Source organism: Trachypithecus francoisi, unplaced genomic scaffold, assembly GCF_009764315.1.
Source record: "Trachypithecus francoisi isolate TF-2019V2 unplaced genomic scaffold, Tfra_2.0 Lachesis_group3, whole genome shotgun sequence".
NCBI lineage: Eukaryota > Metazoa > Chordata > Mammalia > Primates > Cercopithecidae > Trachypithecus > Trachypithecus francoisi.
The window spans coordinates 141057924-141075513 of NW_022681468.1; the positions used below are offsets into that span (position 1 = coordinate 141057924).

Here is a 17590-nt window from a genome sequence, read left to right on the forward strand (position 1 = left end):
GAGCCTAGAGGTGGGCATGAACCTGGATAACGAATTAACTAATCAATAAATATTTGTGGGGAGCCCTTTCTTCCAGTCATTCTGTGTATGCGTTTTACATATGCATTTTTCTAGGGCAAGACTCCATTATTTTCAGAATATTCTCATTCCTTTATAGTCATGACTCCCTTTATTTGCGTAACATAAGGAAGGAGCAGATGTACGGTGGGCAGATGAAAGCTTTTCCAACATCTCTTAAGAGGTGGTTTCAGATCCTGAAGAGGTCTTTGAGGGCCCGTGTGACCTGGGTCCCAGGTGGTCTTCTGACACTTCTCGTTTAACAGTCGCAGGGGTGGCGTGTGGTTCGGGGCACCTGCTCCTGGGCGCCTCCACCTGGCTTCAGCCTCTAGGCCAGGCCGGGTTCCTGCTACCCTTGCTGAGGCCATTTGCTGTCACTCCGCCCACTGCCCCTCTCTGCCTCCTCCCTACTCCTTTCCCTTCCGTGCGCCTCCATTTCTAACTACGCCTCCCGCCCATTCGGGCCCTCCTCGGCTTCCGTCCCAGATGATCCCTCCCCGAAGCTGCCACCGCCTCCTCCATCTCCTGGAGCTGGAGCCGCCTCCTCGGCCAGTGGCGTAGCCGAATCGGTGTCGCGGCCAGCCAGATAGGGGCGGAGGTCCGGAACCCAGTCTGGACCCGAGCGGGGGGCCATGGAGAAAGCGGCCCAAGGCGCTGTTTACACCGACTAGCGCGGGCCCGTTGCGGCTGCAGGCACCATGGACCGAGCTCCCGCAGAGCAGGTACGCGGGTTTGGGCTGGGCCCGCTGAGCCGGGGGTTGGGGTCGCCGCTTCCTTCCAGGCTAGGCCCAGGTCTCCGAACGTGGGGACCGAGGGCCGGTCCTGCGGTCGCAGACCCTCTCACCTGGGAGCCTGGCAGCTCCCGGCTCTCCTTCATTGTTCCAGCTGCTGCCTGGGGCTTGGGGGCTTTTCCAACCCTGATTACTTCCCAGATGGAGGGCTCGCAGTTGCCGCTTCTCCCCGGCTTGGTGCAGGGGTCAGAAGGCTCCAAGTTGTCCCTGCTCTCCTGAGAGGAGGGCTTATAACTTCCAGCAGTCTCCCCACTTCCCCCATTCCCTTCAGCTCTGGAATGTGTTTTCAAGGTGGAAAGGCGTTTGAAGGCTTCTCACCCAGAAAGACTGTAAGGAGAATGTGTGGTAACTACAGATGAAGGGAAGTCACGGGCCTTTTAGATCTATGTTCAATGGAATGAAGCATTGTTTTTGCAGTGGTTTTACGGAGGTGTTTCTTTTAAGAAACGATACTACGATTTCCCCCTTGTCCTTTTATCCAGTTATTTTGCAAAGAATTGTAATTAGTGTTTTTTTTTTTAAGCTAGTTTCTATTTTAAGGGTGTAAAGCATAAGCTTATTTTCGAACCCGTTTTCATATTCGCAAAGTAGTCCCATTAGTGTTCTGTTTTGTTTTTAATTGCATCAAATTCCTGATTATCCATGCTAGTAGGTGCTAGTAGGCAGGGATAATAACAGTGTTAAAAGTAATCGAAAACAGTAGTTTCCCCCAGTATTTTCCACTCTTAAGATCTCTGCGAAACGACTTAATTTGAAGCCCAAGTTTATTCCCTCTATTCCCTTCTTCGAAGGCCTTGCCCATTGATGACTAGATGACGGAAGAAGAGAGGCTAGTAATTTCTGTCTATTAATTTTACAGATGGATAACGAGCACCTGAATTAATGAGATAAGATTTCCCAAATTCCTGTATGTGTCTATATGTAGTTGAAGCCGTTTTTATTTTGAAATCGGACTCTTAGCTGGCAAAGCACAGCTTCCTAGTTGTGTATACTTGTTTTTACACAAGACTTTTTTTTTTTTTTTAAGCTTTATGTGAATATAACTCTGAAGACACAAATGAATTTTGTAAAACAATACATGGAATTACCAAAGAGAAATTGATATGGAGCCTCTTGGCAAATACACCTAGGCGTTTATGTGACCCAGAAGTATTCTGTATACAGCCTGTATCTAGTTTGATTTTAAAACATTTTTGAAGGTATCGATCAAAAATACCTGAGATTTCAAAGCCTGACAAATGAATACGAATTTTCCTTGAATCATTTCCTTGTACGTGTGTTACTAATGAAAGGGTTCAACATTTTGTTCCTTCACTAGGATGCTAGGACTAAAACCAGTAATGCTACCTTATGTATACTTAGAGTTCCTTTCATCCTAGAGGAAATATAATTAACTATTTAGATGGTAATTTTTAGCATAGCTGTTTGTGATTATCCTAGCAGCAAGTGCTGTGAGCAAATTATTTAAACTAGAGAGCCTTTTCCTCTTTCATCCCACATCTTTCCAAAGTCTATGACCTATTAAAACCTTGTAGAAATTTAATAACTAGGAAAAAAACATGGAAGGTTTTCTGTTGACTTTTTTTTCTTCCAATACCTCTTCCCTCTTCCCCAACCTAACCCTAAATGAAAGAATAATTTGAAAATCCTCCACTCCCCTATACACTCAGAAAATAGATATAGAAAAGTAATGTTTTCACCTCGTTGATGCGATAGGAAGTTAATTCAGGGGTCCATGAATGACCTGGAAGGAGTATGCTTCATTATATGTCTTTTTCTAGGGCAAGAATCCATTATTTTCATCATATTCTCAAAGGACGGCTAAGAACCATTAACTTAATAGTAGATTGGGAACTGAGATTTCTCAATTTTGTGGAATTCTTGATTATACCATAGAGTCATGTAATGGCTTTTCCAGGATATTTGGATTATACTTTTGTATTTCTACTATTGAAGTGAATTTAGGTAGATAAAAGTCATTGAAAAGTATGATAATATGTGCCGATTTCCATTTTTCCTCACAGAATTTTTTTTCCCTTTTGACCACTGTTGACATACCCAGAATTTCCCTAAGTGCCTACAGCATTAAAACTTACTCATTATAGTATTGTAGTAGTTAGCAATTCATAGAAGTTTGATTTTTAAAAAGTAGTACTTAATATAGACTTTCTGTATTTTATCTTAACCTAATTAAATCCTTGCGTACTTTACAAGTGTAACTACAAAAGAAAATAAACTTTCTTTTTGCCTGAAGGCATTCATGTTCTTGTTCTTGTGAATTACCTTTTTTAAATACATAAAATCTTTTTATAGAAAAGGTGAATTGTATGTGTGCTGATCAAGATTGTAAAAAGTAAATTACCGGGAATACAGTGCTAGATGGATGATCTTAATTGCAATGATGATTATTTGAAAGAATGCTATAACTAGAAGAAAATCTCAGGAGTATCCTCTTTCAGCACTTTTTATAGGATGTTCTCTGTATTTAATCAAAATAGCTAGCTTAATTTTAACTGCCAGAGTTAAATGTTCTAAGAAGATGTGTTGCTTGGTATATAATGCATTTTTTCCCCTTAAAAAAAAAAAAAAACAAAAAAACTTGCATTATGAGATGTGAATAAATCATGGAGTTTGTTTTGTTTATAAAAGCTTACTGTTTCTATTTTTAGGAAATTTATTGAGATTTTAAAAAATAAACAGTGGGCTTAGAAGTGACAGGACACTTGAGGTTAACAGTCTCTTTTCTGTTATCACAAATAATTTAACTGTTGGCTTAATTTTTAGTACATTAGCATTAGATAGTTCTTTTAAAAGAATTTATAAAATTACTGGTTATTAATGTCTTTAATTTTTGGAAAAACTAATGAATACATATGATTTCATGCAACATGCTTTTTACCAATAAGGATACAAAATTGTCTAGCTTTTCATTGTTTCCTTTAAATAATTTGTAAACTTGAAATAATGTCAGTACTGCAAATGAAATATATTCTAAATAAGTTATTTTAAAATGTTTGTTGTTCAGTAATACATATAGTTGGCCCTTACGTAAAGATATAAGTAAATGACCTGTCTTATCAGATTAAGAAAATAGTATGTTCATAATAAAAGGAAAGTATTAATATATACATTCAGAGAAAATACCATTTGGAAATTTAGAAAAACATTTTCTGTTTTTTCTTTTTGAGACAGAGTCTCACTCTGTCACCCAGGCTGGAGTGCAGTGGCACTGTCTCAGCTCACTACAACCTCGCCTCCCTGGTTCAAGCAATTCTCCTGCTTCAGCCTCCCAGAGCTGGGATTACAGATGTGCACCACCACACCCAGCTAATTTTTGTATTTTTAGTAGAGATGAGGTTTCACCATGTTGGCCAACCTGGTCTCGAACTTCTAACCTCAGGTGATCCACCTGCCTCAGCCTCCCAAAGTGGTGGGATTACAGGTGTGAGCCACTGTACCTGGCCAAAAAGACATTTTCAAGCTCTTAGGTCAAAAAGGAATAAAAAATAGAATGACAGGTTATTAAAAATATGTTAATAATAAAATACCACATATGAAAAACCTATGGGGCCCAGCATGGTGGTATACACCTGTAGTCCCAACTGCTAAAGAGGCTAAGGCAGGAGCATCGCTTGACCCTAGCTAGGTGTTCTGGACTGTAGTGTGCTATGTGAATCAGGTGTCTGCACTAAGTTCAGCATCAATAATGATGACCTCCCTGGAGTGGGGAAACTCCAGGTTGCCTAAGGAAGGGTGAACTGGCCCAGGTCAGAAATGAAGCATGTAGAAACTCTGGTGCTGATCAGTAGTGAGATCACACCTGTGAATTGCCACCGTACTCCAGCCTGGACAACATAGTGTGACCCCATCTCTAAAACAAACAAAAAACCTATGGAATGTGGCTGAAGCTATACTCTGAGGCAAATGCATAGTCATAAATGCCTTCGTTGTTAAACAGTTTACAAGGAGAATGAAAATTAAGCATCCAAGGCAAGAAGTTAGAGGGGAAATGCCATCAAATCAAAAGAGAAAATAATAAGTTAAAAACAAAGTAATAGATAATTCAGAAACTAATATTAAATCTAGAAAGGTGTTATTTTTTAAAAGTAACCATCAGATTTTAAAAAACATTAGATTTGGTGTGTTTTTTAAAAAGGAAAATATGGGTTGCAAAACATTCTGCCCAGTATGGGCAGAATCTAAGTTAAATTCTTTGATTTTTCTTCCTCATTATTGTCTGGAGCGTGTACAACTTACACATATAAGTACTGTGTTTTGTTTTGGCATTTTAATCAAAAAACAGCACAGTTAGTAGTTATCTCTTAAACATTAATCATTTTTCGCTTCAGAGGATATTTATTTTATCTTTTGCCATGAGATATAAAATATCTTAAAGTTTGAGATATCCTATTTTTACTTTAACATAGAAAGAATATGGAGGGTTTCCATGGTCATATTTTTTCTGTGGGTGTATGGTACATACTCTGGAGTTTCACTGTGGGAGAGTGTCTCGTTATGTTCCAACTTCAGTTTTGATTTTAAGTGGGTGTCAGTTTTTTATTGCTTAATCTGGGAAAATTATTTGCATTCATCTGGAGGTTCCATCTCTGAGGAATTTAGTGTACATTCTCTGCCGACGTGTGCTTTGTGGTAATGTTTGCCCATTTTCCCTAACCCAGTCCAGCACAGCACTCTTTCCGGAATGTATAGAGGCTCTCCATGATCTGAATACATTTGTCTAATAAACTCTTTTAAATAATATTTTTGTTTCATACTCTAACAGAGTCTTAAACTCTCTAGATTATTTACATCAAAGGCATTTTGTTTGTAGACATTTACCTTAATATACACAAAATAAAAAATGAACATGAAACTGCTTAAATATTTTTACAAAGATTCTGGGACTATGATTTTTTTCATTAATTGGGAAAATTCTGAAATAAGTTCTGAAAGATGATAGTTTTACTATATAGATAGTCGTGCTTTTTTGTGAAGCAAATAATACAAGAATGATTATACTTTGTTAAGTGTAGTTTACATTTATTCCATATTTATTTCCTTTATGAAGACAACTCCCTGCTTTGAACGTTCTTATTCCTAAAAAATAGATCTTGGCGAAAGTAGAGAGACAAAACAGAAATTCAAACTGAGGAATAACGTTCTATAATGTATCCAGTCTAGTTTTTTCACACATTTTGTTGTTCACTATGCAAAGCATTTTTCTTTGATTTCTATACTAATATAATTAAAATACTGCCAGAATTTGTTATTTATTTAACATGTTATTTATATGGGCTTTATTATGTGGACTTTTAAGAATAGTTTGGGGTCTTAACACTCCTTTTCAGTCCTGAGAACAGCAGATGCTGCATTTTGATGTATATTACTGAAGGCCCCAAAGTCACAATAAACAGCTTTTTGAAACCATACAGAGTTGTAGCTATAGGAGAAAGTTTGCCAGTCTGTTCCTACTAGTGACATCTTCTGTTTGTGCAGCTGTTGACTATAGCAGCTTCTCTCTCTTTCTCTCTTTTTTTTTTGTGCTGAAAACAAAGGATCATTTTAGTGTTTGTGAGTTTCATTGTTGAGCTCTGACATCTAGAATTGCACTTAGAATATAAGCCAATACAAACTTTAATATTTAAAGGCACATAGTGTATATATGTACAGACATTAGCTTTGAATTATACAGAATACCTTTTAAACAGTAGGTTGCCTAAGTTTATAAAACTTTTTATAAAGTACAAATGAAGTGGGGTATAAAAATTTTTTGCGACTTTCGACTTGAGCAAGAATTTGAATTTATTGCTACCAAAGTAATTTATGAGGAGAGGTCATAATTATGACCTCTCATAATTATGAGAGGTCAGGAAAAGTATTATTAATAGTATTTATTTATATTAGTGTGATTAAGACTGATAATTTGGTGTACCCATATACCTTGCTGAAAAAAAACCCGGAAAGTCTACTAGCTCAGATTTATAAAACTGCTCAGTGAGTTCTCATATGTCGTAAAGGACTTTTTCGTTTTTAAAAGAAATCCTGGCCAGGCTCATGCCTATAATCCCAGCACTTTGGGAGGCCGAGGTGGGAGGATCACTTGAGCCCAGGAGTTCAAGACCAGCCTGGGAAACATGGCAAAACCCCATCTCTACATTAAAAAGTTTGCTGGGTGTGGTAATGTGCACCTGTAGTCCTAACTATTTGGGAGGCTGAGGCAGGAGGATCACTTGAGTCCAGGAGATTGAGGCTGCAATGAGCCATGATCATACCACTGCACCCTACCCCCACCCCCACCCCGTGGCAGAGCGAGACCCTTAAAAAAAAATCCTAAAAATTATATTTTTAGTGCAGTTAAAACGTGATTTCAGTTTCTTTTCTTCGGCATATATGTGTGAATTGTATAAAGCAAGCTTCCATTATCTTTATATTATTGCTGTAAGTCGGCTTTTGTTTTTCCTAATTGGGGAAATATTTATTGTTTTGATATATTGTGTCCTATATAAGTAAGTTTGGGTTCTAATGCATATCACAGAGTGAAAATTACTAGCTTGTATCATTAGAGTTTGAAGATATTTTTGCCTCTTGTGTTAATCTTTAAGAAACCAACTTCAATTCACTAATATTTATATTATTATTATAGCACATCTACTTCTGATTTGGTTAATTGTACAAATGTAAACCTCAAATCAGGTAGGGAGGAAGGATACTGAACTAACACTGCTGTGCAGTTCAGATTTTACCATCCCCACCCCATCCCTTTTAACAAGCGTTTACGAGTATTTACAGTGAACTTTTTAGAGAACTTAATTTTTCTGAAACAAATGAACATATCTCATCTTCAGATTTTTTACTTGGATTCCTTACTAACTGCTTTTGTGAGAAACATGAAATTTATTCTTACAACTATGCTTTGATGGGAGCTTCTAATAACTATCACCCTAGTGGGTTTGTTGGGGAAGAGTTCTGGCTAGGGCCGTGGCTTTTAAGGTAATTTTTTAGAGTAGTTAAAAACGTTAACTTGCATTTCACTTACTGGTTTCATTAAAACATGTTCATATCATTTGATATTATATTTATATGATTTTTTACAGAATGTACTTAAGGATTTCAAAAAATAATTTAAAATGTTAAATTTGTTGTTAACTATAATATATAGAAACTGCATAAAACCAGTGTGCAGCTTGATGAATTGTTACAGGACAAACGCCTTGTAAATTTTATCCTGGTTAGCATATAAAACGTTGCCAGGCACCCTGGAAGCTCTCCAGATGCCTCTTAATCACAACTCTTTTTGCTGAGAATAATTCCTATCTTGACTTTTATGGATTTTATTTACTTTTCTTTATAGTTTTGTCGCCCATGTGTGCATCCCTAAATACTACAGTTTTTTTTTTTTTTATGTCTTTTAAAGCTCTATAGATTTCTTATAAGAAAAGATACAAAGTAAACTAAAATGGATTACATGTCTTGGATTACTTTAGTTTACTCAGATGTGTACTGGGAAACTGAAGTACTCCTATTTTCCCCAGTGTAACTGTGCAGATTTTTTCTTCTTAATGTTAAGTATTTTTTCATCTTAGACATTTTCTTTTCTTTTAATGATACCGATCTAATTTCCAGAAATGGACAGAAATAGTCAACTTTTAAGACTATTGAAACAAATACAGAGTATTAATTATCCTTCATAATTTTGTTCAATTTTTCCCCCAACAAAATGAGTTTAAAACACGTTGTCTGAAGAGCTACATCTCTTACTACCAACTTTATTTTTAGACCCTGATGTATGACTTCTGTATTTTCTTGATTGTTTTAACAGCTTTAATTATATTGAAATGTAACATTTGATTTATTTTCCTTATTTGGTGGCTTTGTCTAAATAACTTGATTATTATTCAATTATTTTAAAATTGACATTGCTCTTCCTTTTGGATGTTTTCTGAATGCTGAGAAGAGACCTAATTACTGTTTATAAGGACTGACTCTGCTGTTGTTAAATTGTGAATTTGTAGGAAGTTGCTTGCTCGTTTGTTATTAATGTATTCTACTTTCTCTTTGAAGAATGTCAAGCTGTCAGCTGAGGTAGAGCCATTTATTCCCCAGAAGAAGAGTCCTGATACATTTATGATCCCGATGGCTCTCCCAAATGATAACGGAAGTGTTTCTGGTGTAGAACCAACTCCAATTCCCAGCTACCTGATTACCTGTTACCCATTTGTGCAGGAAAACCAGTCTAATAGGTAATTTGTTTATTTTTATTTTCTTTTTTGTGGGGGTGGCTATAAAAGCTGGCAAAGTGCACTTAATATTTTTCTTTTGTAACTTTTAGACTTTAATCATTTCTCTATTAGGAGTAAATAAAATGATATTGAAATTTGGAAATTGTTAATATGAATTAGTTTCTTATTTTTTCTAAGAGAAAATTGAATTCTTAGGCTGTGTCTCCTTCAGTAAGTCATTGAAATTTATTTGAAGTAAGTCAGCTCAAAGGGAGAAATAAAATATTCAGAGGTGAACAAAAACTTTTTTTTTTTTTTTTTTTTTTTTTTTGAGATTAAACATCTAATCTCATAGCTGCCAAGACAGTCTCTGGTGTAAAAGAAAATACCAAGCAATAGTCCTTAACTTTGAAGCTGTCATGGTTAGTATATATTAATATTTCTAGACTCAGATTTTAGTTTAAATTTATGTCTGTGCTATAGTTACAGGATGATTTAGCAAAATTGCCCGCAATTAGGTCATGTGTAACCTAGTGGTTAGGGTGTTACTTATGAGAGTCATGATAGCCATTCTAACCCTGCTTACACTGTCTGAGTGATGAGCACTTCATTGGTAGAGTTTATTTTATTGCTGTATAAAAGTACTTTCAGCCTTTTTCAAGTTATGTCACACAGAAAATTTTGTTTGTCTAGGACTATGCATGGATGAGACAGCTGGTGACTGGCTATAGGCTCTCATTCCTGAGGGCTGAGGCAATCAGTATTTCTACCCCACCTCTAAACCATTGTTGCACACTAGTGTGCCAGTGCACATTCTTTGAGAAATTGTGGATGTATGGTGTATAAGGCCATTCAACTACTCAGATATTAAGTGTTCAAGTTAATATTCTGAGACTCTTAATAAAGACTCTTGAGGGTTAGACAAATAGTAGGAACTAAGGAATCATTTTCAATTGAAGTTAGTATTATATTAAATATCTTTGCCTATATTGGATAATGTGCAAACTGATTCATGAAACTGAATTTAATACTACTATATTTCTATTTGAAAAAATGGCCACGTATACAGTATGATAAACTTAATTGATTTTCTTGGTTTACCAAATAATCTTTGTGAGTTCATGAATAAACCAGCCAACAGATTATTTAAAAAATATTTTTAGGAATATGGCCGTGAACATTTTACTGTTTTGCTTTGTCATGGGAGTAATGAGGAAAAGCTCTATGCTTCAGCTCCCTACTCCCTAGGACCCCGTATTGATTTGGTGAGGGGCTGCTGGGATAGGAAGAATTTTGCTAGTGTTTTATATGAACTGCACTAGAAGAAGCTCCACCGCTGAAGATGTCCGTGAACAGATTTGCCTCTTCTCTTCTTCCCCTTGGACCCAGAGCCTGCTTCTGTTGCCAGGAGGGCAGCCAGGAAAAGAGCTGGACTTGGCCAAGTGATTAGGGGAGTATGAGAGGAGGAGGAGTAGGCTCTGGGATTGAGCTGAAGAATGAGAGGTGGAGGAATTAAATCACCCTATGTAACGGTCACCTTACACAATGGTCACTTTACTCTGTTCTTTACAGAAGGCTGTCACAGTTGTTTACCTTGAATGGGAACTTTGGACTGCCATTGTTGGTAGATCCAGTAGCTAAGTGTTTAACTTTTAGGCAGAAATATCTTGAGGGAGTTGAAGACAGAGTTACAAACAATACTGGTACGTGGAATACTGTAAAACCATCAGGTTGGGTTTGTTTATACTGTTGTTTACATTGTTACTACATGTACATAATGATCTCTATAGCAAAAAAATGTATAAGATGATGATAGTTTTGTCTCCTTTCCCAAAATTATCACAAAACCACTGTTCTGTACTGTTTTGTCTTTTATTAGTATAAGAGATTTTGCTTTAGTGGTTTTTTTAGACTTGTCAATAGATGTATTCTTCTATGATTTGGTTTTACAGACAGTTTCCTTTATATAACAATGATATACGATGGCAACAACCCAATCCAAACCCTACTGGACCATACTTTGCCTACCCCATTATATCTGCTCAGCCACCTGTTTCTACAGAGTATACATATTATCAGCTGATGCCAGCACCATGTGCCCAGGTTATGGGTTTCTATCATCCTTTTCCTACACCTTACTCCAACACCTTTCAAGCTGCAAATACTGTAAATGCTATTACCACAGAATGCACTGAGCGTCCAAGTCAGCTTGGACAGGTCTTCCCATTGTCCAGTCATCGAAACAGAAACAGTAACAGAGGATCAGTGGTCCCAAAAGTAAGTGTCTGGTCTTGATTGGCTTTTAAATTTGATATTACTTAATTAGTGTAAGTAAGTTGCTACTTGGGTTGATTGACTGTTAATGCTGAATTTGCTATAAAACATATTGTTCCTATTGTGAAATGGTAAAGGATATGTAATTCTTAAAATAATTTTCTTTGTGTTGCTTATTCCTCATTCTTAATCGTGATGTGATTTATAATCATTTTCATGTTCCCTTTAGAGAGTTTTACGTAACATAAGGCAGAAATATTTACAAATTAATTTAGTGATAAAAGTTGCATGGTGACACCAACCTTCATAAGTGATTAGTGTGGATCTTGTGCTAGTTGTGTTGAATGGCTAATTCACTTCAAGATATTTCAATTGGCCAGGTGCAGTGGCGCACACCTATAATCCCAGCACTTTGGGAGGCCAAGGCAGGCTAGTCGCTTGAGCCCAGGAGTTTGAGACCAGTCTGGGCAACATGGTGAAACCCCATCTCTAACAAAAATACAGAAATTATCTGGGCATGTTAGTGCATGCCTGTAGCTCCAGCTATTTGGGAGGCTGAGGTGGGAAGATCACTGGAGCCCAGGAGGTCAAGACTGCAGTGAGCTGAGATAGCACCACTGCACTCCAGCCTAGGTGACAGAGTGATACCCTGTCTCAAAAAAAAAAAAAACCCAAAAGATATATTTTCAATCTTCAAAAGTTAGCAGGAGACATTATGGAAAAGAACATTTGTGATTCATTAGATCCCTTCAACTTTATTGTTCCTAATCTGTGAATTTTTAGTAGGAATAGCAGTTTATTATTTAAGAGATGCTTTTCTTTTATATGAACAAGAGTCTCCTAGGACTGAAGAAAATGAAAGATAAATATGTGAAACCAGTTATTTAGTACCAGCCTTTTGACTAAGTAAAAAAAAAAAAAAAGAAAAGAAAAAGAAATGAAGGCTTTGAATCACAAGAGAATTAAGATTTAATTTTAGTTAACTTTTTAACTTAAAAGGCTATTTTACAGTTGAAGCCTTATTGTCAAAGCTAATGGGAAGAAGGAACATGTTTCTAAGTTAGCACTTTTTAGCTGATAGAAGAGGTACATCTTAGACATATCTTACGAGTGCATCATCAAGGAGTTGATACTTTCCCTAGATTCCATTAGCCCAATTTCTTCAGTGAAGTCTTTGCTGCCTCCTCGTATAATTTCTAAAAATTGAAATACAAGCAGCAGAGATTGCTTTAAAAAGCTTTTAGTTTTTGTTCATGGAAACATTCTTGGTCAAGGAATATCCTTTCGGGAACTCAGAATGAAAAAAAAAGTGTTGGAAATAAGATAGTAGTATATAATTTCCAGATGTTGAAGGAACGTGATTTCTCAGAATACATTCCCAGCACGTCAACTTAGAAAGTTCAAGAAGTTAAATTCAGAGTTCTATTGTGTAAGTTGCTATTAAGTGATGAATATTTATATTTTTAAAAGTAAAGGAAGAGATCAGTTTTTTAATACTGATTGATTGATTGACAGGTTCTCGTTCTGTCAGCCATGCCGGAGTACAGTGGAACCATCATTTCTTACTGTAATCTCAAACTCCTGGGCTCAAGTGATCCTTCTACCTCAGCTTCCTGGGTAGCTGAGACTACTGATGTCTTTTTTTTTTTTTTTTTTTTTGGTAGCGATCGGGGGTCTCTCTGTTGCCCAGGCTTGTCCCAAACTTCTGACCTCAAGTGATCTTCCAGCCTAGGAGCCCAGGAGTTTGGGATAATGGGTGTGAACTACTGTGCCCTGACAGAATCAACTGTTTTATATTTTCTTTTTGAATTCTGAAGCAGAAATCATTTTTCGTGTCATTGCTTTTCTGAAACTAAAATTTACTTTGGAATAAGTTACTACCTTTTTAAAGAAATTTACAACCCCTTTTATGACATTATTATACCCCTGCTGTTAACTACTTTTTGACTGAGAAAATAAAAAATACAAGTAGCAGTTAAAAATGAATTCATTTATTAATGATACTTGTATGACATTATTATACCCCTGCTATTAATTACTTTTTGACTGAGGAAAAAAATACAAGTAGCAGTTAAAAATGAATTCATTTATTAATCATACTTATGTTGTTATTTGAAAAAGTGTATAAATGTGTGTATAATACATTGTTTAGGCTATTATGCTTTGCTGCAGATATTTCATGAAACCCTAATACTATTGCCCCATGGAAGCCAAGAATTTAGAACATATACTTAGCTGTATTTTGTAATAGATGTGTATTTTATAATGTTTAATACATTGAATAGTTGTGTGTTTTTTGTTTTTTTAAAATCAGCAACAACTTTTACAACAGCACATAAAAAGCAAAAGGCCACTGGTGAAAAATGTAGCTACTCAGAAAGAAACAAATGCAGCAGGTCCCGATAGTCGATCAAAAATTGTGCTTCTGGTAGATGCTTCACAGCAAACTGGTAAGGCAAGGGTTCTTACATGTGCATCACTGATTTTGATCTTTTTTCATTCATCACTTTATAATTGTGGTCTGTACCACTTGTCTGAATTGTAGACTTTCATCCTTTCATTTGTCCTGCCACTTTGTGAAATTCTCTAGGAAGGATAAAGCAATCTATGTCCTTAATGTTCTTTCAATTTGCTTGCTGGCCTTGTGTACAATTTTGGGCGGGTTTAAGGTGTCCTTTTCCTTTTGTAATAATGGAGCAGTTCAGAAACCAGAGATGGAATTTTGTAGTACTGTAGAAATTTGAGGAACTCATTTTGATTGAAATTAAAATTGCACATGTTTTTATAACTAGATTAAAACCCATTATAAAACATCCTGATATCCTATACATCTTCATAGAAAGAACTTAGCAAATTTTCTATGCCATATTTTAGCATATATCTGAACCAAACCTATGTATGTCATGTATATCCTGTTAAACAAGTATAAATTTTGAACTAGTCAAATATCATTTTGTCAAAAATTTTTAGAGGACTGTACAGGCATTAAATAAAAAAGCTTTCACCTGGTAATAGACAAGAATTAATACTCTTACAATGTGCTATTTTGCAGTTTATATTATGAAATTTCACTTTGTATCCTTGATCTCAGTTTATTATCTGTAGAGTAGATGTTTATCTCCTCTCATCCATAGTCAGTGACACTAGTAAACAGTCTTTGTTCATGATCCAAGACCAAGATTCATTCAAAGGCATAATTAGCTTTTCTATCTCTGTACAGCCTCCATTCAAATGAGGTCTGAGTTGAAATGAATAAGATGACTTATATTTTTTTCACTTAGGTTATACCTTTTCTTTTGGAGATCTATTTATCTTTTTACGGTTGCTTAGATCTATTAGGAGCAGAGAAGGGATATGAAAATCAGTTTAAAAAGTCTTGCTGATGGTACAGTTATTGTGTGGTTAAAGCATAAAGGCATGCATCTTTGAGATTAGCAGACTGACAAATACTTGGAGTGGCTATGGAAAAGAATCACAATGTAATATATTACAAAGTTTTCTGGTTTGGTTGTCTTTAGTCATAGTGACCCATTTCTATGTGCTTTTAACCCTGGGAAGACTTTAAAATGTCCTTACTTCTTTATGTTGCTTGTTATTTTAACCACAAAGACACTCTGAGGCATAGGAATTAGAAAATGAAAAGATAAAGGTGCATTTGGATAGAATATTACATATTGTACATACTGTTAGTATTTTTATTTTTATTTTTCAAATTCAAGGATTGTAATTCTATCAGTATTTTTATTCTTCAGTTAAGTTTGTAATTTCTGAGGATTAATTGGTATCAAGCAGAGATCAAATTAAATATTATAGTTTATTAGGAATGTCTTTCCATTTGTAACAGATTTTTACATTTGAACACAAGCTCATTATTTAATAAGAGTTTATAATAAGATGGCTGGATCTAATATAATATACAAAAGTTAATTGCATTTCAGTTTGTCACCCACAAAATTTAAAAAAAAGATGTCATTAACAATAACACTGAAAAAGAGAGTTTCTGGAAATCTTAGAGAAGACGTATGGGATGTGTAGGCAGAAAATAGTAAGACTAGGCTGGGTGTGGTGGCTCACACCTGTAATCCCAGCATTTTGGAAGGCCGAGGCAGACAGATCACTTGAAGCCAGGAGTTCAAGACCACCCTGGCCAATATGGTGAAACCCCATCTCTACTAAAAAATACAAAAATCAGCTCTGTGTGGTGGCAGGTGCCTGTAGTCCAGCTACTTGGGAGGCTGAGGTAGGAGAATCACTTGAACCTGGGAGGCGGAGGTTGCAGTGAGCTGAGATTGCATCACTGCATTCCAGCCTGGCAACCAAGCAAGACTCTGTCTTGAAAGAAAAATAAAAAAGAAAGTGATAAGTCTTTATTATGGGACATTAAGAAAAACCTAAATACCATGTTCAAAGTAATTTTGGGGAAACTTGATAAACTAATTCTAAAATAAAGGAACAGTAGTCTCAGAAGACCCAAGACATCCCTGGAAAAGAACTTTTCCTCTAGATATGGAAACTTATAAAGCCATCTTAATTCCTATAGGTTTATTTTGTCGATGCAGTATACAGAAGTCAAACAGAACAGCCAGCCTAGAAACAGACCCCACCTGTGTATGAAAACACGTATATGGAAGATGACAGAGATAGCACTGCCGATTTGGGCCCCATGCAAATCTATTTCAGATTGATTAAGGACTTAGGGAAGCCCAATGGTAGAAGAAAATATAGGCAGATAATTTTATGACTGCAGGGAGGGAACTGTTTCTAAAATTAAGAATTTCTGTTTATTAAAAGTAAGTGAAAGAATAGGCCCCAACTTGGAAAAGACTTTTACCATGTATATAACTGACAAAGGATTAGCATGAGATGTATAAAGAATTAACATGAATCAGTAAGAGAATGATCCCACCCTGTCCTTGGGGCCCGTGGAACACTGTGCTCGTAGGCTCAACAATTTTGCAGGAATATAGGAATTTTTCTTTAGACCCAGTCATCTCATTCCTTTGAATGTATCCAAATGGAGCCTCCCCCTAGAAAGGGAGGGGGCTATTTGATTAAAGGTGCATATTGCCGCAGTGCAGCAAAAGTACTGCAGCTTTCAAAGTGTCCACTAGTAGCAGGTAACAAGTCCTGCTTGGACACTACTCTAAGTACAGGACACCTGCTCAGTGGAATAATATGGAGTCATCTTATAATTACGAAGACTTGTCATCATATGACATCATCTTAAGGAGAGCACAACTCAAAATTAAATCAGTGTTGTATTATGAATGAGCAGAAATGTGGAAAAAGGAAAACTTGTAATTTGTTCAAAGAAAGTCTTGTTTTTTGTTTTTTTTTTGGAATGTCTTGCTGCAGTTATAATTTGTGAAATAAGAAATACAACTCAGAAAAATGCAGAAGTCAGATAATTCAAAAGTAATATTAATAAAAATTTCACAGAAGGGAAAACACTTGTGGCTAAAAGAAAAAAGAAAAAAAAAGATCAGCCTCATTATTAAGCAGGAACGTACTAATTAAAATCTACAATGAGCCACCATTTTATTTTATTTTATTTTATTTTTTTTGAGACGGAGTCTCGCTCTGCCGCCCAGGCTGGAGTGCTGTGGCCAGATCTCAGCTCACTGCAAGCTCCGCCTCCCGGGTTCACGCCATTCTCCTGCCTCAGCCTCCCGAGTAGCTGGGACTACAGGCGTCCGCCACCTCGCCTGGCTAATTTTTTTGTATTTTTTAGTAGAGACGGGGTTTCACCGTGTTCGCCAGGATGGTCTCGATCTCCTGACCTCGTGATCCGCCCGTCTCGGCCTCCCAAAGTGCTGGGATTACAGGCTTGAGCCACCGCGCCCGGCCCACCATTTTATACCCAACAGATTAGGTACAGTCTGGATGATAATGTAAAGTATTTAATGAATATATGGATCATTGGGTGAATATACTGTTGTTGGAGTGTAACTGTCTATTAAGTACCTTTGAAAATGATGAGGCATCAAGTAAAGTTGGATATGTGCATCCCCTAAGTTCTGGCAGTAGAGAAGCTTACATATGCATGTATGCACATTCGTGTGTCTGTGTATCAGTGTCAACAGTAATAGTGTTCTTAGTAGCAAAACTCTGAAACAACTCAGGTGTCTCATCAGTGGTACAAAGGATAAGTACACTGAGGTATATTCATGTAAAGGCATTCTAGATTCCAGTGGCATTAATGAATTATAACACATGCACCGCAATCTCAAAGCCAGTGTTGAGGCGTGG

At 36.5% G+C, this 17590-nt stretch overlaps 1 protein-coding gene across 2 annotated transcripts in view; it reads left to right on the forward strand.

Moving 5' to 3' along the window:
• Positions 1–491: 491 nt before the first annotated feature.
• SECISBP2L (SECIS binding protein 2 like) overlaps positions 492–17590 on the forward strand; it is a 58352-nt gene continuing 41253 nt past the window's right edge. The window contains exons 1-4 of one of the 2 annotated variants that reach the window (XM_033190185.1): positions 492–779; positions 8910–9088; positions 11020–11344; positions 13656–13791. In XM_033190185.1, the coding sequence (XP_033046076.1) occupies positions 756–779; positions 8910–9088; positions 11020–11344; positions 13656–13791 (664 nt within the window). In that variant the 5' untranslated portion in view covers positions 492–755. The remainder of the gene's footprint in view (positions 780–8909; positions 9089–11019; positions 11345–13655; positions 13792–17590) is intronic. The other variant, XM_033190184.1, reaches the window with a different exon arrangement.